At 43.9% G+C, this 16,465-nt stretch overlaps 2 protein-coding genes across 2 annotated transcripts in view; one reads left to right on the plus strand and one right to left on the minus strand.

Moving 5' to 3' along the window:
* Nucleotides 1–13,133, plus strand: part of xrn2 (5'-3' exoribonuclease 2) — a 36,644-nt gene extending 23,511 nt beyond the window's left edge. The window contains 4 exon segments of the mRNA XM_056427481.1: nucleotides 5,466–5,584; nucleotides 10,387–10,447; nucleotides 10,787–11,036; nucleotides 12,863–13,133. Coding sequence (XP_056283456.1) covers nucleotides 5,466–5,584; nucleotides 10,387–10,447; nucleotides 10,787–11,036; nucleotides 12,863–12,928 — 496 coding nt within the window. The 3' untranslated portion in view covers nucleotides 12,929–13,133.
* Nucleotides 13,134–14,121: 988 nt separating this feature from the next.
* On the minus strand, nucleotides 14,122–15,795 carry nkx2.4b (NK2 homeobox 4b). Its single transcript, XM_056427543.1, has 3 exons — nucleotides 15,639–15,795; nucleotides 15,297–15,506; nucleotides 14,122–14,735 (listed from the first exon to the last, which is right to left on the minus strand). The coding sequence occupies exons 1-3, from the start codon at nucleotides 15,793–15,795 to the stop codon at nucleotides 14,122–14,124; spliced, it is 981 nt and encodes a 326-aa protein (XP_056283518.1).
* Between the last annotated feature and the right edge of the window lie 670 nt (nucleotides 15,796–16,465).

Genomic DNA, 16,465 nt, shown 5'->3' on the forward strand with positions numbered 1-16,465 from the left:
GTCATCCGCGAACTTCAGGAGCTTGACGGACTGGTGACTGGAGGTGCAGCTGTTGGTGTACAGGGAGAACAGCAGAGGGGAAAGAACACAGCCTTGGGGGGAACCTGGTGGTCCGGGAGCCTGAGACGTGTTTCCCCAGCCTCACGTGCTGCTTCCTGTCGGTCAGGAAGTCTGTGATCCACCTGCAGGTGGAGTCGGGCACGTGCAGCTGGGAGAGCTTGTCCTGCAGCAGGGACGGGATGATTGTGTTGAAAGCAGAGCTGAAGTCCACAAACAGGATCCTGGCGTAGGTTCCTGGGGAGTCCAGATGCTGGAGGATGTAGTGAAGGGCCATGTTGACTGCATCGTCTACAGACCTGTTGGCTCTGTAGGCGAACTGCAGGGGGTCCAGGAGTGGGTCGGTGATGGTCTTGAGGTGTGACAGGACCAAGCGTTCAAAGGACTTCATGACCACAGAGGTCAGAGCGACGGGCCTGTAGTCATTGAGTCCTGTGATCTTGGGTTTTTGGGGACGGGATGATGGTGGAGGCCTTGAAGCAGGCTGGAACGTGGCATGTCTCCAGGGAGGTGTTGAAGATGTCGGTGAACACGGAGACAGCTGGTCAGCACAGTGCTTCAGGGTGGAGGGGAGGCGGAGTCCGGGCCCGCTGCTTTGCGGGGGTTCTGCTTTTTAAACAGCCTGTTGACGTCTCTCCAGGATGACGAGGGTCGTCGCTGAGTTGATGGAGGGTGCTCCAGAGGTGTGAGCCCCTGATGGGCTGGGGAGGGTGGGCTGATGGTCTGTGGCTTGTTGATGGGGCTGTGGGGATTGTCTCAGGACTGCTCCATTGTCTTTCAAAGCGGCAGTAGAACTCATTGAGCTCGTCTGCCAGAAGCACATTGTTCATGGAGTGGGGTGATTTGGGCTTGTAGTTGGTGATCTGCCTGAGCCTCTCCAGACAGAAGCAGAGTCGTTTGCTGAGAGCTGCTGTTGCAGTTTCTCAGAGTACAGTCGTTTAGCATCTCTCACCGCCTTGCTAAACCTGTATTTTGACTCTGTGTACAGGTCCTTGTCCCCACTCCTGAATGCCTGGTCCTTCTGCAGTCTTAGCTTCCTGAGCTCCGCTGTGAACCAGGGTTTGTCGTTGTTATAACTCACCCTGGAGCTGGATGGAATACAGCTGTCCTCACAGAAGCTGATGTAGGAAGTTACAGCCTCTGTGTACTCATCCAGGCTGTTGGTAGCAGTCCTGAAGACATCCCAGTCAGTACAGTCCAAGCACGCCCGTAGATCCTCCAGAGCCTCACTGGTCCACTTCTTGAACTTCCTCACCACAGGTTTGCAGAGCTTTAGTCTCTGCCTGTATGAGGGAATCAGATGAACCATGACGTGGTCAGAGTTTCCCAGTGCAGCTCGAGGGACGGCGTGATAGGCCCTGCTGATTGTTGTGTAGCAGTGGTCCAGAATGCTCTTCTCTCTGGTAGGGCATTTAATTAACTGTCTATATTTAGGAGTTCGTGGCTGAGGTTTCCTTTGTTAAAATCCCAGTACAATAACTAAAGAGTCCGGGAAGGTCCGCTCCACACACCGTATCTGTTCAGCGAGGTCTGCTGTGCCTCGTGCACGTTCCCCTGCGGCATGTAAACTCCGGCCAGGATGAATGAAGCGAACTCATGTGGGGAGTAGAAGGGTTTGCAGTGAATGATAAAGATTCCAGGTCTGGCGAACATTGCTGAAGAATGACCGTTACGTCGTTGCACCAGCCGTTGTTGAGGTAAAGCAGATTCCTCCACCCTTTGTTTTCCGGAGAGCTCCGTGACCCGGTCCGCTCGGAACAGCTGGAAGCCAGCGAGCTGGGCGCAGAATCTGGTATCGATCCACTTAGCCATGATTCCGTAAAGCACAGGACGGAGGATGAGGAGAAGTCTCTGTCTCTCCCACCAGCAGCTGGAGTTCGTCCAGTTTGTTGCACAGTGAGCGGACATTGGAGAAATATGCCCGGCAGCGCTGTACGAGATCCCGTTTCCGTAGCCGCATAAGCGCCCTGAGCGTTCCTCTCCGCGGCGTCTCACCGCGTGGGCGAAGGTGAGCACACCTTTTACAAAAATGTCCAGTAACTCCACAGAAGTTAAAAACGTTGGAAATAAATCCGCTGGAGTTGTTCCCCTGATGTTCATGAGCTCTTCTCTGGTGAAAGAGCTCCGGGAATCACAGCAGAAAACAGTATTTAAGACGAAAACAACAAAAAACATCGCGCACCAACGCACCGAGGCGGCCGTCCGCGGCGCCATCAGAATGGAGACTAGAGACTAGAGACTGGAGGCATTTAAACATGGAGACATGAGACTAGAGACTGGAGGCATTTAAACATGGAGACTAGAGACTGGAGGCATTTAAACATGAGACTAGAGACTAGAGACAAGAGACGTTTAAACATGGAGACATGTGACTGGAGACATTTAAATTAAACATGGAGAATCGTTGCGTTGCCTTTTGTTCCAAAGTCTTTGTCCTTCATCTCCGATACGATCTGAACATTTGGGCATTCAGCTTGTTGCCAAAAGGCACTACGGTGTGTGGAGCCGGGAATCAAACTGCCAGCCTTCTTATGTCATATCTCTCCGTCTTATGTGTTTATCTTTGGATATAGATCTTGCGCTATATATCTATCTATATATATTAGGGCTGTCAGCGTTAACGCGTTAATCTATGCGATTAATTTGGCCGCGTTAACGCACTAAAATATTTTAACGCAATTAACGCAACTTTTTATTTTTTTTATTTTTTTAAAACCGCGGCAGTACGGTTTGATATGGAGGACTCAAAATGACTTAAGTATAAATAAATAAATAAATGAATGCATGAATAAATATAGGAATAAATGAATAAATGTATAAATAAATAAATAAATGCTTAAATAAATGTATAAATAAATAAATAAATACAGGAATTAATAAATATAAGTTATAAATCAACAGGACATCATTAAATAAATATATTTCTACATTTCTGTATTTCTTCATTTATTTATATCTCTATCTTCATTTATTTAATATTCAAATGAGCTGGGGCGTCCGAACCTCATTGTTAAACAGGATTGGTCAAATCAGGAGCAAGACAGAAATAATCATCCCTAGCACTTGGACCTGTAGACGAACAAGCGTGTTATGCATTCTTGTCTGTACATTCTAAATACTACTGTTGTTGAGTGATATGCGACGAGATTTGAGGTTCTGCTCATGGGACCTGCGCCCTCAGGCAGGCGCGCTCGCTGTGCTGTGTGTGCGAGATCTGATCGGTCAGGATGGAAAGCTACGAGGCGTTTTATAGTTATTTCCGTTTATCGGGAACAAGTACCAGGCTGCTGTGGGCGGAGTATACAGCGACACAGTGACACCGCAACACAGAATAATTGAGTAAATTCATGAACAAGAACAGTTGCTGTGGTGACGTCACACGACCAGAAAGACCGTCCTCCGTCCTCGAATAAATGAAAATAGATAAATAAATGTAGAAATACAGAAATGTAGAAATATATTGATTTAATGATGTCCTGTTGATTTATAACTTATATTTATTCATTCCTGTATTTATTTATACATTTATTTAAGCATTTATTTATTTATTTATACATTTATTTATTTATTCCCATATTTATTCATGCATTTATTTATTTATACTTAAGTCATTTTGAGTCCTCCATAGTTTGACACTGTTTCCGTTTTTAAAACAATTATTTCTCCGCGAAAATAAGGAGCATAAATGAGTTTAACTCGTGGATGAATCAGTCGGGTTTCCTCCTGCTCCTCCTTCCTCCCGTCTCCCCCTCTGATACTCAGAGGAACGGAGGGGACGTGTCGGGGGACGCGGCGCGGAAAGAACTCGACACACGAAACCTTCAACGTGATTGTCAATCCGTTTGTCTGTCAACATTTTGGGAAAAGAACAACCAATGAACACTCAGTAAATCACAAAGGACCTCCCACCTCACAGGTTAGGCTCATTTAGCAGCCTGTCAGTCAGATTTTGATTGATTGATTGGAGGGAAGAAGAAGGAAAAAAAACCCCCCCCCCCTATGCCGAGGGTACATAACTTGCAACGAGTAGAAGGGGGGGAGGTAATCCAACAACTGGGTGATCTAAGCCCATCCATTAAGCAGCCAGCCGGTCCCCGGCAACTCAAGCGCCGCGCTGGCCCGTCCGGTCACACTGGGGGTTAGAGAGCAGAGAACACGGCGTGAGGACAATGAGCCTCATTGAATAGAGCTGAGATTGTTCTGGAATGTTTGATGTATAACACGTGGGGGTGTGTCACATGCAAAAGACTTTAAACGGTGAATTTTATTTATTTTGTAAAATGTATAAAATGCCCCCAGCCTCCAGAGGGTTAACGTGACATATGTGAATGTCAGTCAGTTACCAAGGCCACTGGTTCTGCTGCTGTTCAGTGTTAAAGATGACAGGACCAATGGGGTCTCAATATACTTCTTTTTTTTTACTAATCTGATGTTTCACTGAAGAAACAATTTATCATCCACGATATTAAATACCTCGCTGGCACTTTATAGGTAGGAGCCTCTTTGAAAACACAGCAGTGTGTGAAGTTTTGTCTTTAAAAAGAAGGAAAAAACTTTTAAGCGCGATTATTCGGGATTAATTAATCGCAATTTCAAAATGTGCGATTAATTAGTTTTTTTTTTTAATTGATTGACAGCCCTAATATATATAGATATTTATTTAAATATATATATAGATATTTTAAATATATCTCTCTATATATATATAGAGAGATATTTAAATATATATATATATAGGGATATTTAAATATATATATATAGAGAGAGAGATATTTTATATATATAGAGAGATATTTAAATATATATATATATACACACAACATTTTTTTAAATATATTTTCTTAAATTATTTTTATATGTATTTTTACATATATCTTTATATATATATTAGTGCTGTGAAAAATAACGCGTTATGATTAAATTACAGGATTAATTAGTTAATTTTTTTTAACGTATTTAACGCATGCGCAGAATGAGCTTCCAATCCGTCTGTTGTTGGTCGTCTCTCCAGCAGCGTGTCATTCTGTCTCTAGTGTCGCATTAACACGACTCCGATCTCCGTCTCGCGCGCCACAGAGCTCGGATGCCGGCGTGTGCGCGCACATCGGGACGAAAAAAAGTCACACATACATATATATATATATTTTTCTTTTTGCCACTGTCCCAAAAATAATAATACATTTCGGTAAACTCTAAACTCTTTTTACTTTTGTTGAACTAATTCAGGATAGTTGAGTTTTAATTTGTTTTCACTGTCGATCAAAACTCTTCCTGATGGATTATTGCGTAACACAAGACAAAGATGAACTTGAGCGTCTCCAACAGAACTTCCTGTTCAAGGAGACGGATCCATATCAACCTTTAAAATCATGTTCTCTCCCTCTCTCTCTCTCCCTCTCCTCCTCCAGTCACAGCGTGAACAGAAACCAACGAGGCGGAGGACAGTACAGCAACGCCCCGCCCCCAAACATGTACCAACAGGGGGGATACAGAGCTGCTCACAGCGGGGGGAACCAGGCCTTCCAACGTAAGACACACACACCGCTCAGAGGACAAGCTTTAACACATGAAGCATAGACTTCTATACAACCAGAGGAGCCGCCCCCTGGTGGTCAGGAGAGAGAATGCAGCTTTAAGACATGAAGCATAGACTGTTTGTGGGTGTGCTGGTCGCCTACTGACACTCGCAATCAACTTTATTGGCACAGATGAAGTGAACATAACAGAACTGAGGAGTAAATGAACAAACGGCATCATTTCACTCAACAATTCATTCTGAAATGTTTTATTCTGAAGCTCAGAACCCGCTCCGTCCGCCACGTGCAGGAGATGAATAGACGTCGGAATCATTTTTAAATATCTGCCTTTTGTCCGCGTGGTTGTCGTCGAGGCTGCTAATCACGCCGCCGCTCTCCTCCGGTCCGACTTTGATGTGCCAATTTGCACGTCGATGAATAATCTCATCTGCCCGCCGGCGGCGTGCTGATGGCGTGTGGGAATCGCGGCTATTCTTGGTGGCACTTGATGCAAATGAGGTTTTTTGGACTCCAGATTGCGGCGCCCCCCCTCCTCCTCCGAGCGCTCGTTCTGAACCACAAACTCGACAATTAGCTTCGGGGAAATTATTACTCTTAACAAATAGAAATCTTCTTAAATGTCCGGCGGGGCTCGGCTTTATTTCCTTTGATGTCGGTTTTATTATATCGAGCGCCGGAGCTTTAATGGAGCACTGATTTTTAAATGACGCTGTATTAAGTTGTAAACCGTTGAGTTTTTTCATGAATGTAACAACAAAGAAGCTCAATGTTGGTTTAGAGTTTAGAATATGACTCTTTAAAAATTAGTATTACTAATTTTAACTTATTTTAATTACCAGTGATTTCTATCCATGCTGACATTTTTTTAGAAATTAAAAAAAAATGTCTTCCATCTCCCAAGATCAACGGAGGTCACCGAAATGTTTTATTTCTTTTGGGTGTTTTTATTTTAGTTTGAAAAGAGGCAAATGGTGAATTTCTTTTCTTGTATGAAAAACAACATTTTATTTTAGAGGGGAACAAAATATTATATAAAAATATGCACACAAAGATGCACACGTTGCAGCTTATTACATGTTTGTATACGTTTCTCTTAACCCATTGCCTCGCAGCCAGTTTAACACCGTACCCGCCGGCTCTCTCGATGGCATCGACTCTACGCGGCCATCCCATAATATCTGCGTCTGCAGGAATGTGATTATCAGACGGGAGCGCCTCGTTCTGCTTTTGTCCAGCGACACTTTCTCAGGCCGACGGGCTGCCGGCTTCACGGCTCTGGGCCTTTGTGATTTGGGGGGAGGGAGGAGGGGGGGGGCTGATAGACCCGAGCCAGTAATGAGACTGTTGGAGTGGCTCCCCTCCCCCCCCCCCCCCTGATAAGAGCATCCGGGACCCCGTTTGATTGGCTGTGTGCGCTCTGAAGAGGGTTGAAACCAAAGTTAACTTCCCCTTTGACGGCGCCGCTACCTCCTGCGGTGATGTGGCAACGCGCCGCCGCCGCCGGGCCTTTTTTAGGCGTTTAAATAACAAGCCGGGGGATTTCTCTGCTGGTGGCCATTATTGTCTCTTTTTTTTGACACCGACGTCGTGACCGGGGGCGTCGCCCGGCGGCCGCTGAGCGTCCAGAGTTAACTGAACACGACTGAAACCTTTTTTACTTTTAAACTACACAACGACCTCTTTGTTCGCCTCGCGCCGTGTTTATTGTTTACTGCCGGGGTCAGAAGGTCTTCAGAGGGTCGGTCTCTATTGTTTAATTATTCATAAATATCAACTTCAAGGACGTTGTCATTATAACTAGATTAGTTCGGAGGTTTAAATACGTTTGTTGGACAAAAATCTTTAGAGTGGAACAATATTGAACAATATTTATTGGATTAATAAAATACTTCAATGTACCGAAAGTGTTGCATTAATTGACACACTCTTAGTTTTTGAGCTGGTTGGACTCAGAGTTCATAAACTGATCGTTTCACTTTATTATCGGCTTCTAATTGTTCCTAAAAATGTGTTTTCTGGGCTTTGTGAAGCTCGTCTGAGTCACATAGTCGCTGAACTAATGGGAAAGAGGCGGAGGGAGAGACGTTTAGTTGTTTAGCGCGGTCGTAATCCCTCCACACACACACACACACACACAACGTTAATACAGTTGCCGCAGCGTGTTTTTAGGATTTACGGCGTAATCCTTGGCGGCCTTTGTGCGCTGCAGACTGGAGGTCTGTACGCGCTCAGATCATTGTTAATTAAGGAGATTGACAGGTGTCCACTTGTGATGCTCTCCTTTGAGCCGTCGGGGGAGAAGAGGAGGAGGAGAAGAAGAAGTGTTGCAGAGTTATAATTGGAGCCGACTGGGTGGTCCACTTAAAGTGTGTTGGTGGAGGAGATAATCAAACATGGAACCTGAATGGCAGAAACAGAACGATGATGTGCCGCCTGCCGGCCGCTAATTGAGCCGAGAGCCGGTGGAATATTCAGGCTTTAAGTTATCGGCTCTTAAAACTGATTATTTCGGAGGTTTATTACATTTTAAGGGATTTTTTTTGTGACTTCCAAAATGCTCACGTCTCCAAAGTTTTAGGCTTTTTATGATCTTTGTTCTTCAGGTGGTTTGGGGTTCCTCTGATATTTTATTCCCTTATTTAACTTCTATACAATTAATTAATATAAATCCACGGTAGCGGATACATGCACATGTTTTTATCAACTTTGTTTCTACAGTAAAACTATTTTAGTCGATGTTGACGGAAAAAGAAAAATTCACAGCGACATTATGACTAAAATCATTCATGTATTAAAATAATATTTTTTAATTCAATTTAAATTAGTTGATGAGAAAACCTGGAGAGAGACGTCTGTCTGGACATTAGAGCGACAACCGAGACTCAATGTGATCAACTCACAGCAGCTCCTCCTGCAACGTCAGGGAGCAGACGCCTTCTCCTCCTCCTTCTTCTCCTTCTTCTCCTCCTCCTCCTCCTTCTTCTCCTTCTTCTTCTCCTCCTCCTTCTTCTTCTCTTCTTCTCCTTCTTTTTCTTCTTCTCCTTCTCCTCCTTCTGCTTCTTCTTCGGTGGTTTAATGGCCATCCGAAGGGAGAATTACGCTCCACGAACCGACTCCTGATATTTCCATAAAAGTTGTGGAAGGAAAACAGTTTGAAGAGTTTTCATGAGGCGCTCATCCAGAGGCGTGTTTTATATTCTAGACGAGCAGGTAGAGACCAGAACCTCTGAGACCAGAACCCCTGAGAGGTTAAATCACTGGAAAGTGTGTGTGTGTATATATATATATATATAATCCATGTCTGATGAGTTGTAAACCACCACACTAAAGTAATCGCTGGTAAAATATATAAAAAATATAATATACAAATTATATAGATTATATATAAATTAATAGTATATATTTATATATAAATATTATTTTATACAAATTGTATATATATAGTAAATTAATTTAATTAATCAGATGTGTGGTTCCCCGTGTATCTTGTGTGTCGACTGAACTGGATTCTGTCGAGTCTAGTTTTCACAGCAGCCTCTCTCCAGGCCTGTGGGTGCCCCCCCCTCTCTCCAGGCCGGTGGGTGCCCCCCCCCTCTCCAGGCCTGTGGGTGCCCCCCCCTCTCTCCAGGCCTGTGGTGCCCCCCTCTCCAGGCCTGTGGGTGCCCCCTCTCCAGGCCTGTGGCTGCCCCCCTCTCCAGGCCTGTGGGTGCCCCCTCTCTCCAGGCCTGTGAGTGCCCCCCCTCTCTCCAGGCCTGTGGCTGCCCCCCCCTCTCTCCAGGCCGGTGGGTGCCCCCCCACCCTCTCCAGGACTGTGGGTGCCCCGCCCCCTCTCTCCAGGCCGGTGGGTGCCCCGCCCCCTCTCCAGGCCTGTGGGTTCCCCCCCCAGCACCCTTCACTCCCCTGAGCCGAGCCACTCAGCCGGCCGGCCCCCCTATAAACAAACAAGTCCTCGCAGCTGGTCATCGCCTTGGCAACGGCGAATCTGGAAGAATCCGTTAGCTCCGTTTTTTTCTCTCTTTTTTTTAAAAGTGTGTCTTTGTGAAGGACCCGGCGATGGAGCCGGGGGCACTTGAGGCGTCCACAACGCTGCCGGCTGAATGCTTATTTCATTTTCTGAACAAAAAAATGCAAATGTGGCGCCGGCCGCCGCACAGAGCTTCACCACGACAACCGATCCGGGTGGGATTAAGAGCCCAGTTTCTCTCTCTAAATGTGTGTGTGTGTGTGTGTATATATATATATATACACACACACACATAGTGGGTTAATTAGGTTTCAGGTTGATTTTCTGCGTTTTCCTCAGAAACTTTAACTTTGGATGTTTTTATTTTTGTTGTTGACGCTGTTAAACAAACAGCGTGAAGGAGATGAAGTCTATTTACTTTACTTCCTAAACACTCGCTCAGCGTTTATTTCACTGCTGTCGATTTCTCCCAAATGAAACGCACATTAACATTTAATAATCATTAAATAGAACAAATAACTTAATTTAAAGAATCAGCTGGTGAAGCTCCATGTCTTACTCCACATCCCATAAAAAAGGTTAAACTGCTCTCCTGTTTCCTCTTCACCTTCTTCTTCCTCTTCCTCTCTGTCTCCTTGTGCTTCTTCTTCCCCTTTTCTTCTTCTTTTTCTTCTTCTTCTACTACTACTTATTCTTCTACTACTTTATACTCTTTTTCTTCTCATTTTTCTTCTTCCTCTCTTTCTTCTTCCTCTGTTTCTTCTCATTCTTTTTCTTCATTTCTTCCTACGCCTCCTCCTCCTCATGACTCTCTCTTGTGCTCCTCAGATTCTCGGGCCAACAGCCTCCTGGGAGCTCCTCCCTCCTTCCAGCAGCCTCAGTACCCGCGGTGAGTCCCATGCTTCCTGGGCGTTCATCCCTTCATCTTTGTTCTGTCCTCCTCTGTTGGTTTGATTTAAAACAAATGTAGTTCAACTAACTTCTCCTCAAACTTCACCTCCTTTCTCTTCGACTCTCGGTGCGTTAAAGGAGTCACGGCCCTGGGTGGTGGTTCTGGTTTCTTCCTCCACCTCTTCTTCTTCCTTCTCCTTTTCCTCCTCTTCCTCTTCTTCCTCTTCATCCTACTCTTTCTTCTTCCTCCTCCTCTTCCTTCTCTTCTTCCTCCTCTTCTCCCTCCTCCTCCTCTGACGCATGTTTCTGACGTGTAGTGACTGTTTGTCGCCTCCAGGCAGCAGCAGTCGTACGGAGGTCGTGGTGGAGGTCACGGTTGGGATCGGGCCGCTCAGACGCAGCAGTCGTCGTACCAGCAGAACGCGAGCCGCGGGCCGGGGGGAGGAGGGGGAGGGGCGGCGCCCGCGGCGGGCGGGGGGGCGGCGCCGCAGACGGGCAGCGGCTACCAGCAGCGCTTCGACGGACAAAGAGAGGAGTGGCGAGATCGTAGAGACGACCGCCGGGACAACCGGGGACAGCAGCACCAGGTGAGGAGGCGGGGCCACGGGAGAGAGAGAGATGTAAAGAAGATAAAAATACGACACAATTAACAATTTTTAAAAATCTAATCAAATATAAACTGAAGTTACTTCAACTCCTAAAACTGCACCTTTTTTTTTTTGTCGGTTAAATAAATGTTTAGTTTGTCTTCGTCTGGTTATGACTGAAAAAACTATTTAAAATATTATCAATTAAACTATAATAATAATTTATGGTGATTTTAAAAAAGAGAATTGTATACATTTTTTAAATATTTATATTACTGTGCTTATGTAGCCATTCCTTTCCCTTTTTTAATATATATATATATATATATATAATCATATATATATATATGATTGTGTTATATGTGGCAACTAAAGGCCAAGAGTTGGTTGCCAATTCCTCAAAGTGGTTGCCACGGTGACCGTTGCCATGAGTTACACCATTGTGGGCAGAGTCAAAGTCTTTCATAAAGTCTTGAAAAGCAAAAGTTTGAAGTCGGCTGTGACTCATGGAGACGAAGCCGTCTGATTGGCCGACGCTGGACCAGTCAAATTGGCAAACTTTTAAATCTGACTTTTTTATTAAGTTTTTTACATTAAAATTTTTATTAATTTATTCCGATACTTTTTTCTTTCTAATTTTATGCTGAATATTATTTGTCAACAGATTTGTTTGTTTATTTAATCAATTAGTTATTATTTATCGATAAAACCCTCAAATCTGCTAAAACAGAAAAGCATCAAATCCAAATATTATAAACTTGACGAATTGTTTCTGCTCCTTGTTCAAAAAGATTATTTATTAATTTAAAATCCACTGAAACCTTTTTTATTTATTTTTTATTAAAAGAGTTTAAACATTAAAACCAGTTCGGTCATTTCTCAAATGCGAGATGACAATTCCAAAGTTTTGGACTTTAATTCAAACTTCTTCTTTTTAAAGTGTGTTTGAAATATGAAAAATATATAATATATATTTGGAATAATTGTTGTTAGATAAACCAACAATAACTTATTTTAATTACCAGTTATTTCTATCCATGCAGACAGTTTTGAGAAAGTTCTATTTATTTTCTTCCATCTCAAAAAATCAAAGCAGGTCAATACTGACGTTTTATTTTTATTTTATGTTTTAATTTTTTTCTTTTTTTCTTATCTTATATAAAAACGTTGATATTCTATTTTAGCAAAGAAATATTCCAAAAGACCTTTTTGGCATTTATTAACTCATAAAAGTTCATTATTAAAGAAACACACAAGTTTATTAAATGTTTTTATTAGTTTTTTCTAATGACAATTTTAGTATTTTTCCAAAAGTCCTAAACTTTAAAGATAATAAAAAAATCATCAAACTGTGAACTTTCTCTTTTTAATTAGAAAATAGCTCCAAATGACAAAATAAAACATTTAAAAAAAGATACATTTTAATTTAATTTAAGTCTTGAATCCTGAACGGAATCACAAAGAAATAAAGTTTAGTTTGAATCACAAATATAACGTTTTATTTATTTATTTTATTCCAACATGAGAACAGGTCGTGTTTTAATGTTTGATGTTTTGAGATCTTAAAATATATTTTTAATTATTGACTTATCTGGAGATTTTTTAAATCTGAAATTACAAGAATAATTTTTTCCATTAACTGTGAAAAATGTTTATCAATTAAATAATGAAAAAATAATTATATTTGGAATCATCGGATTAAAAAAAATCCATGAGACGGAAATTTGAACGTCAAATCCTATAAAAAGATTAAATGAACTCGATCACGTAATTATTAAAGTAAAGATGATTTGTGTAAATAATAATGAATGTGATGTGTGTTTCAGGCCTACAGCTCTGGGCGGGGAGGGTACCCGGCTCCGCCTCCATCCAGGAGATACGAGTGGAATTAAACTCAAAGTAATGTTGGGGGGCTGTTTTCATTTTATTGTCTTCTTTTACAATTGAATGAGTGTTTTTCTTCTTTTCTTTGTATTCCGTATATGTAACTTGTGATTTTTAAGAGCCGCCTGTAGCGCTTGAGACGAGACGGATTTCTCCAAAGAGTTGAAAACAGAATGAAAGCAACTGAAACTGTAATAAAAGAATTACAGTGGCGTTGGGATTATACTTTCCTTTTTTTTTACAGGAATAATCTCATAGAGGATTTTCTTTTTCACATTTTAATTTGACTTTCAGTAATAAAAGAAAACACTTTAAAAGTCACTTATTTTTTAATAAAACTCGATTTCTTCACAAAGTGAAAAAAGACATTTCAGATTTACATTCTGTAAACATTTAATATTGTTATTGCTCCAAATATCATTTTTTTTTAACTGGAAAAATGTTCAGACTCCAGAAATAAAATAAAAAGCATTTGAAATGTTACCAAGAAAATATCATTTATTCAATATCAGAAAGAACATTGTGACAAGATTTACTGATTTTACTTCCAACGAAAACTTGATTATTGATCATTCTCTATTGCGTCACTTTATTTTTAAAACCTTCAATAATTTAATTAGTGGTGCAATGAATGGGATGCCCAGTGCGCGCGCACCTCGTGCTGAATACCCTCGAGTCCGATTTATTTTCCTGGTTTTAAAACGCAGCAGCAGTTATACAAAATTTAAAAAAGACAAGATATTTCGGAAGAAAATACATAATTCACATTCAGGATCTACTGTTCAGTTTGTTTTGCACCTTTTTATTGCTCGACCCCACGGAGTGTCTGAGTCCCTGCGTGTAACGGAACCGGAGCTTTACGTAAAGGTACCAGAGCTTTGCGCGTAACGGAATCAGAAGGAACCAGATATTTACGCGTAATGAAACTAGAGCTTTACGCACGGAACCAGAATGTAACGGTAATAATACAGAGCTTAACGTAACGGAACCAGATATGTACGCGTAACGGAACCAGAAGGAACCAGAGCTTTACGTAACGGAACCAGATGTACGCACGAGGAGAAAATACCCAAAAAGTGGTTCGAAAAAAAAGTAAATATAAACATCCAACTCGGGAATGAGGTCCCGTCGCGTCCTCCTCCCGGTGGTCCCGTAGCGTCCCCCTCCCGGTGGTCCCGTAGCGTCCCCCTCCCGGTGGTCCCTACCAAGTCCTCCCGTACAGTAGGTTGGAGCCGATCATGCTGTTCGTGTACTCTATGAGCGCCGCGTCCGTCTGCGTCATGTGGACCTGCGCGTGCAGGCCGAGCGGCGGACTCGGGGACAAGTCGTCCAGCTCCTCGGTGGACGACAGCTGGCTCACCGTCATCACGTCCCCCGCGCCGCCCTGTCGGTTCCCGGTGTGGTTGGAGTCGCTCTGGCAGCCCTTTCCGTTCTTGGAGAGCACCGGGGACGCGGAGGAGGAGCGGTGGGCCGCCGCGCTCGCGCCACCGCCGCTCGCGTCGTGCTGCAGCGGCTGCTTGTCCTTGGTCTGCCGCTTCAGCTTGTAGCGGTGGTTCTGGAACCAGATCTTGACCTGGTTCGGGCTGAGGTGGATCAGGCCGGCCAGGTGCTCGCGCTCCGGGGCGGACAGGTACTTCTGCTGCTTGAAGCGCCGCTCCAGCTCGTACACCTGCGCCTGCGAGAAGAGCACGCGCCGCTTCCTCCGCGGCGCCGCGTGCAGCGTCACCATGGACTTGGCGGCCGCGTCCATCCCGGAGAAGCTGCCCACCATCCCGGTCATGTTCATCCCGGCGGAGGGGCCCATGTACCTGGAGACTGAGGAGCACCGGCTGGGTTTTAAATAACTCGACGGTTTTCATTTATAATAATGTTAAATAACTAAAGTTATTTTACGGCCTTGAGAAATTGAATGGCTTAAAAAAAAAAAAAAAATTGGAACATTAAATGTATTTAAATAACCAAAGGAAATCTGTGGAAGAAAAACTTCTTAATGTACCTTAAACTTTAGTTGTATTCCGTTATCGAAACCAAACTAATTTATTATTATAAATGTTATCAGTTAAAACATTTAAAATCATTATGGATGACTATTAACGTTGTGTTGACTTAATTATTATTTAAAAATATTGTTACGTTATTATTTAATACAATAATACTTTATTTAACTTTAATTAAAGATTCGATGTTGAAAGTGATTTAAATGTAATTCTGATGACTGTTTTAATTCTTAATATTAGATATTAAATAAACTGTGAAATATTACTTTAATCTCATTTAAAGAACATTTAACTTTTTTACTGTGCAGATTACTTTTTTAAATGATTCTAAATAAAGGCAATTTATATTTTAAAACAAACTTTATTTAGCCCCTCTTACTTGTCGGGTACCGGGGCTCCGGGTTCCCGTACCACGCCGCCCCCCCGCCGCCGCTCCGCGTCTCCTGGTAGGACTGCAGGTCTCCCACTGTTCCGAGGCCGCCGTTGCAGAACCCTCCGCCGGCCCCGGAGAACTGCGGCACCCCGTGGGGCGCGTGGTGGTGGTGGTGGTGGTACGGCCCCGCGGGTCCCATGGCGGCGGCGGCGACGGCTGAGGAAGAGGAGGATGAGGATGAAGAGGCGGAGGACAGGTGGTGATGGTGGTGGTGGTGGTGGTGATGGAGATGAGGAGGCTGATGCTGCTGCGGCGGCGCCGGGTGGTGGTGCTGACTGAGCTGCGTACCGGGCTGGGAGACCTGCGGCTGCCGGTAGGCGCCCAGCGGGGACCCGAGGCCCCCCGCGGCGGGCTCCATGCCTCTGAACCTCCGGTAGCTGTCCTCCATCGGGCTCAAGATGTCGCTGACTGAGAAGGGGGTGGAGTGCTTCGGGCTGAAGGACATGGTGCGGACGCCCCCCCGCTGCTGCTGCTGGATGTGTCCGGGTCTCGGTCCGCGGCTCTGCGTCCTCCCTCCCTCCCTCCTCCCTCCCTCTGGGCTCCTGCAGGAAACAAGTCCAGCCGCTCGGCTGCGGAGGAGGAGACGAGTTGCCCTTATCCCGCCGGACTGGAGCCGTCCGACGCGCACGCGGAGGAGGCGGAGCGATGCGCGCACACGCGGCGAAACAAAAGGCAATTGACATGAGAGGTAAGTGGAGAAAACGGGTCGGATCTACTTTCTCTAGTCCTACTTTCTCTATAGATCCACTTTATTTGTCATACTTTCTCTAGATCTACTTTATCTAGATCTACTTTATCTAGTCCTACTTTCTCTAGATCTACCTTCTCTAGATCTACTTGAGTCCTACTTTCTCTAGTCCTACTTTGTCTAGATCTACCTTCTTTAGATCTACTTTCTCTAGGTCTACTTTCTCTAGTCCTACTTTCTCTAGGTCTACTTTCTCTAGTCCTACTTTCCCTAGATCTATTTTCTCTAGATCTACTTTCTCTCGTCCTACTTTCCCTAGATCTATTTTCTCTAGATCTACTTTCTCTAGGTCTACTTTATCTAGTCCTACTTTATCTAGATCTACTTTCTCTAGTCCTACTTTCTCTAGATCTACCTTCTTTAGATC

This window comes from Pseudoliparis swirei, chromosome 12 (genome assembly GCF_029220125.1).
Source record: "Pseudoliparis swirei isolate HS2019 ecotype Mariana Trench chromosome 12, NWPU_hadal_v1, whole genome shotgun sequence".
Classification (NCBI taxonomy): Eukaryota; Metazoa; Chordata; class Actinopteri; order Perciformes; family Liparidae; genus Pseudoliparis; species Pseudoliparis swirei.

Bases quoted from the DNA above. Each gene is read 5' to 3' on its own strand.
- nkx2.4b (XM_056427543.1), bottom strand. From the start codon at position 15,795: ATGTCCTTCAGCCCGAAGCACTCCACCCCCTTCTCAGTCAGCGACATC. The intron at 15,507-15,638 runs GTACGCAGCTCA...CCTCTTCCTCAG, and splicing joins GCCGCAGGTCTCCCAGCCCG to CCGTCGCCGCCGCCGCCATG. The intron at 14,736-15,296 runs GTAAGAGGGGCT...GGTGCTCCTCAG, and splicing joins GGAGCCCCGGTACCCGACAA to TCTCCAGGTACATGGGCCCC.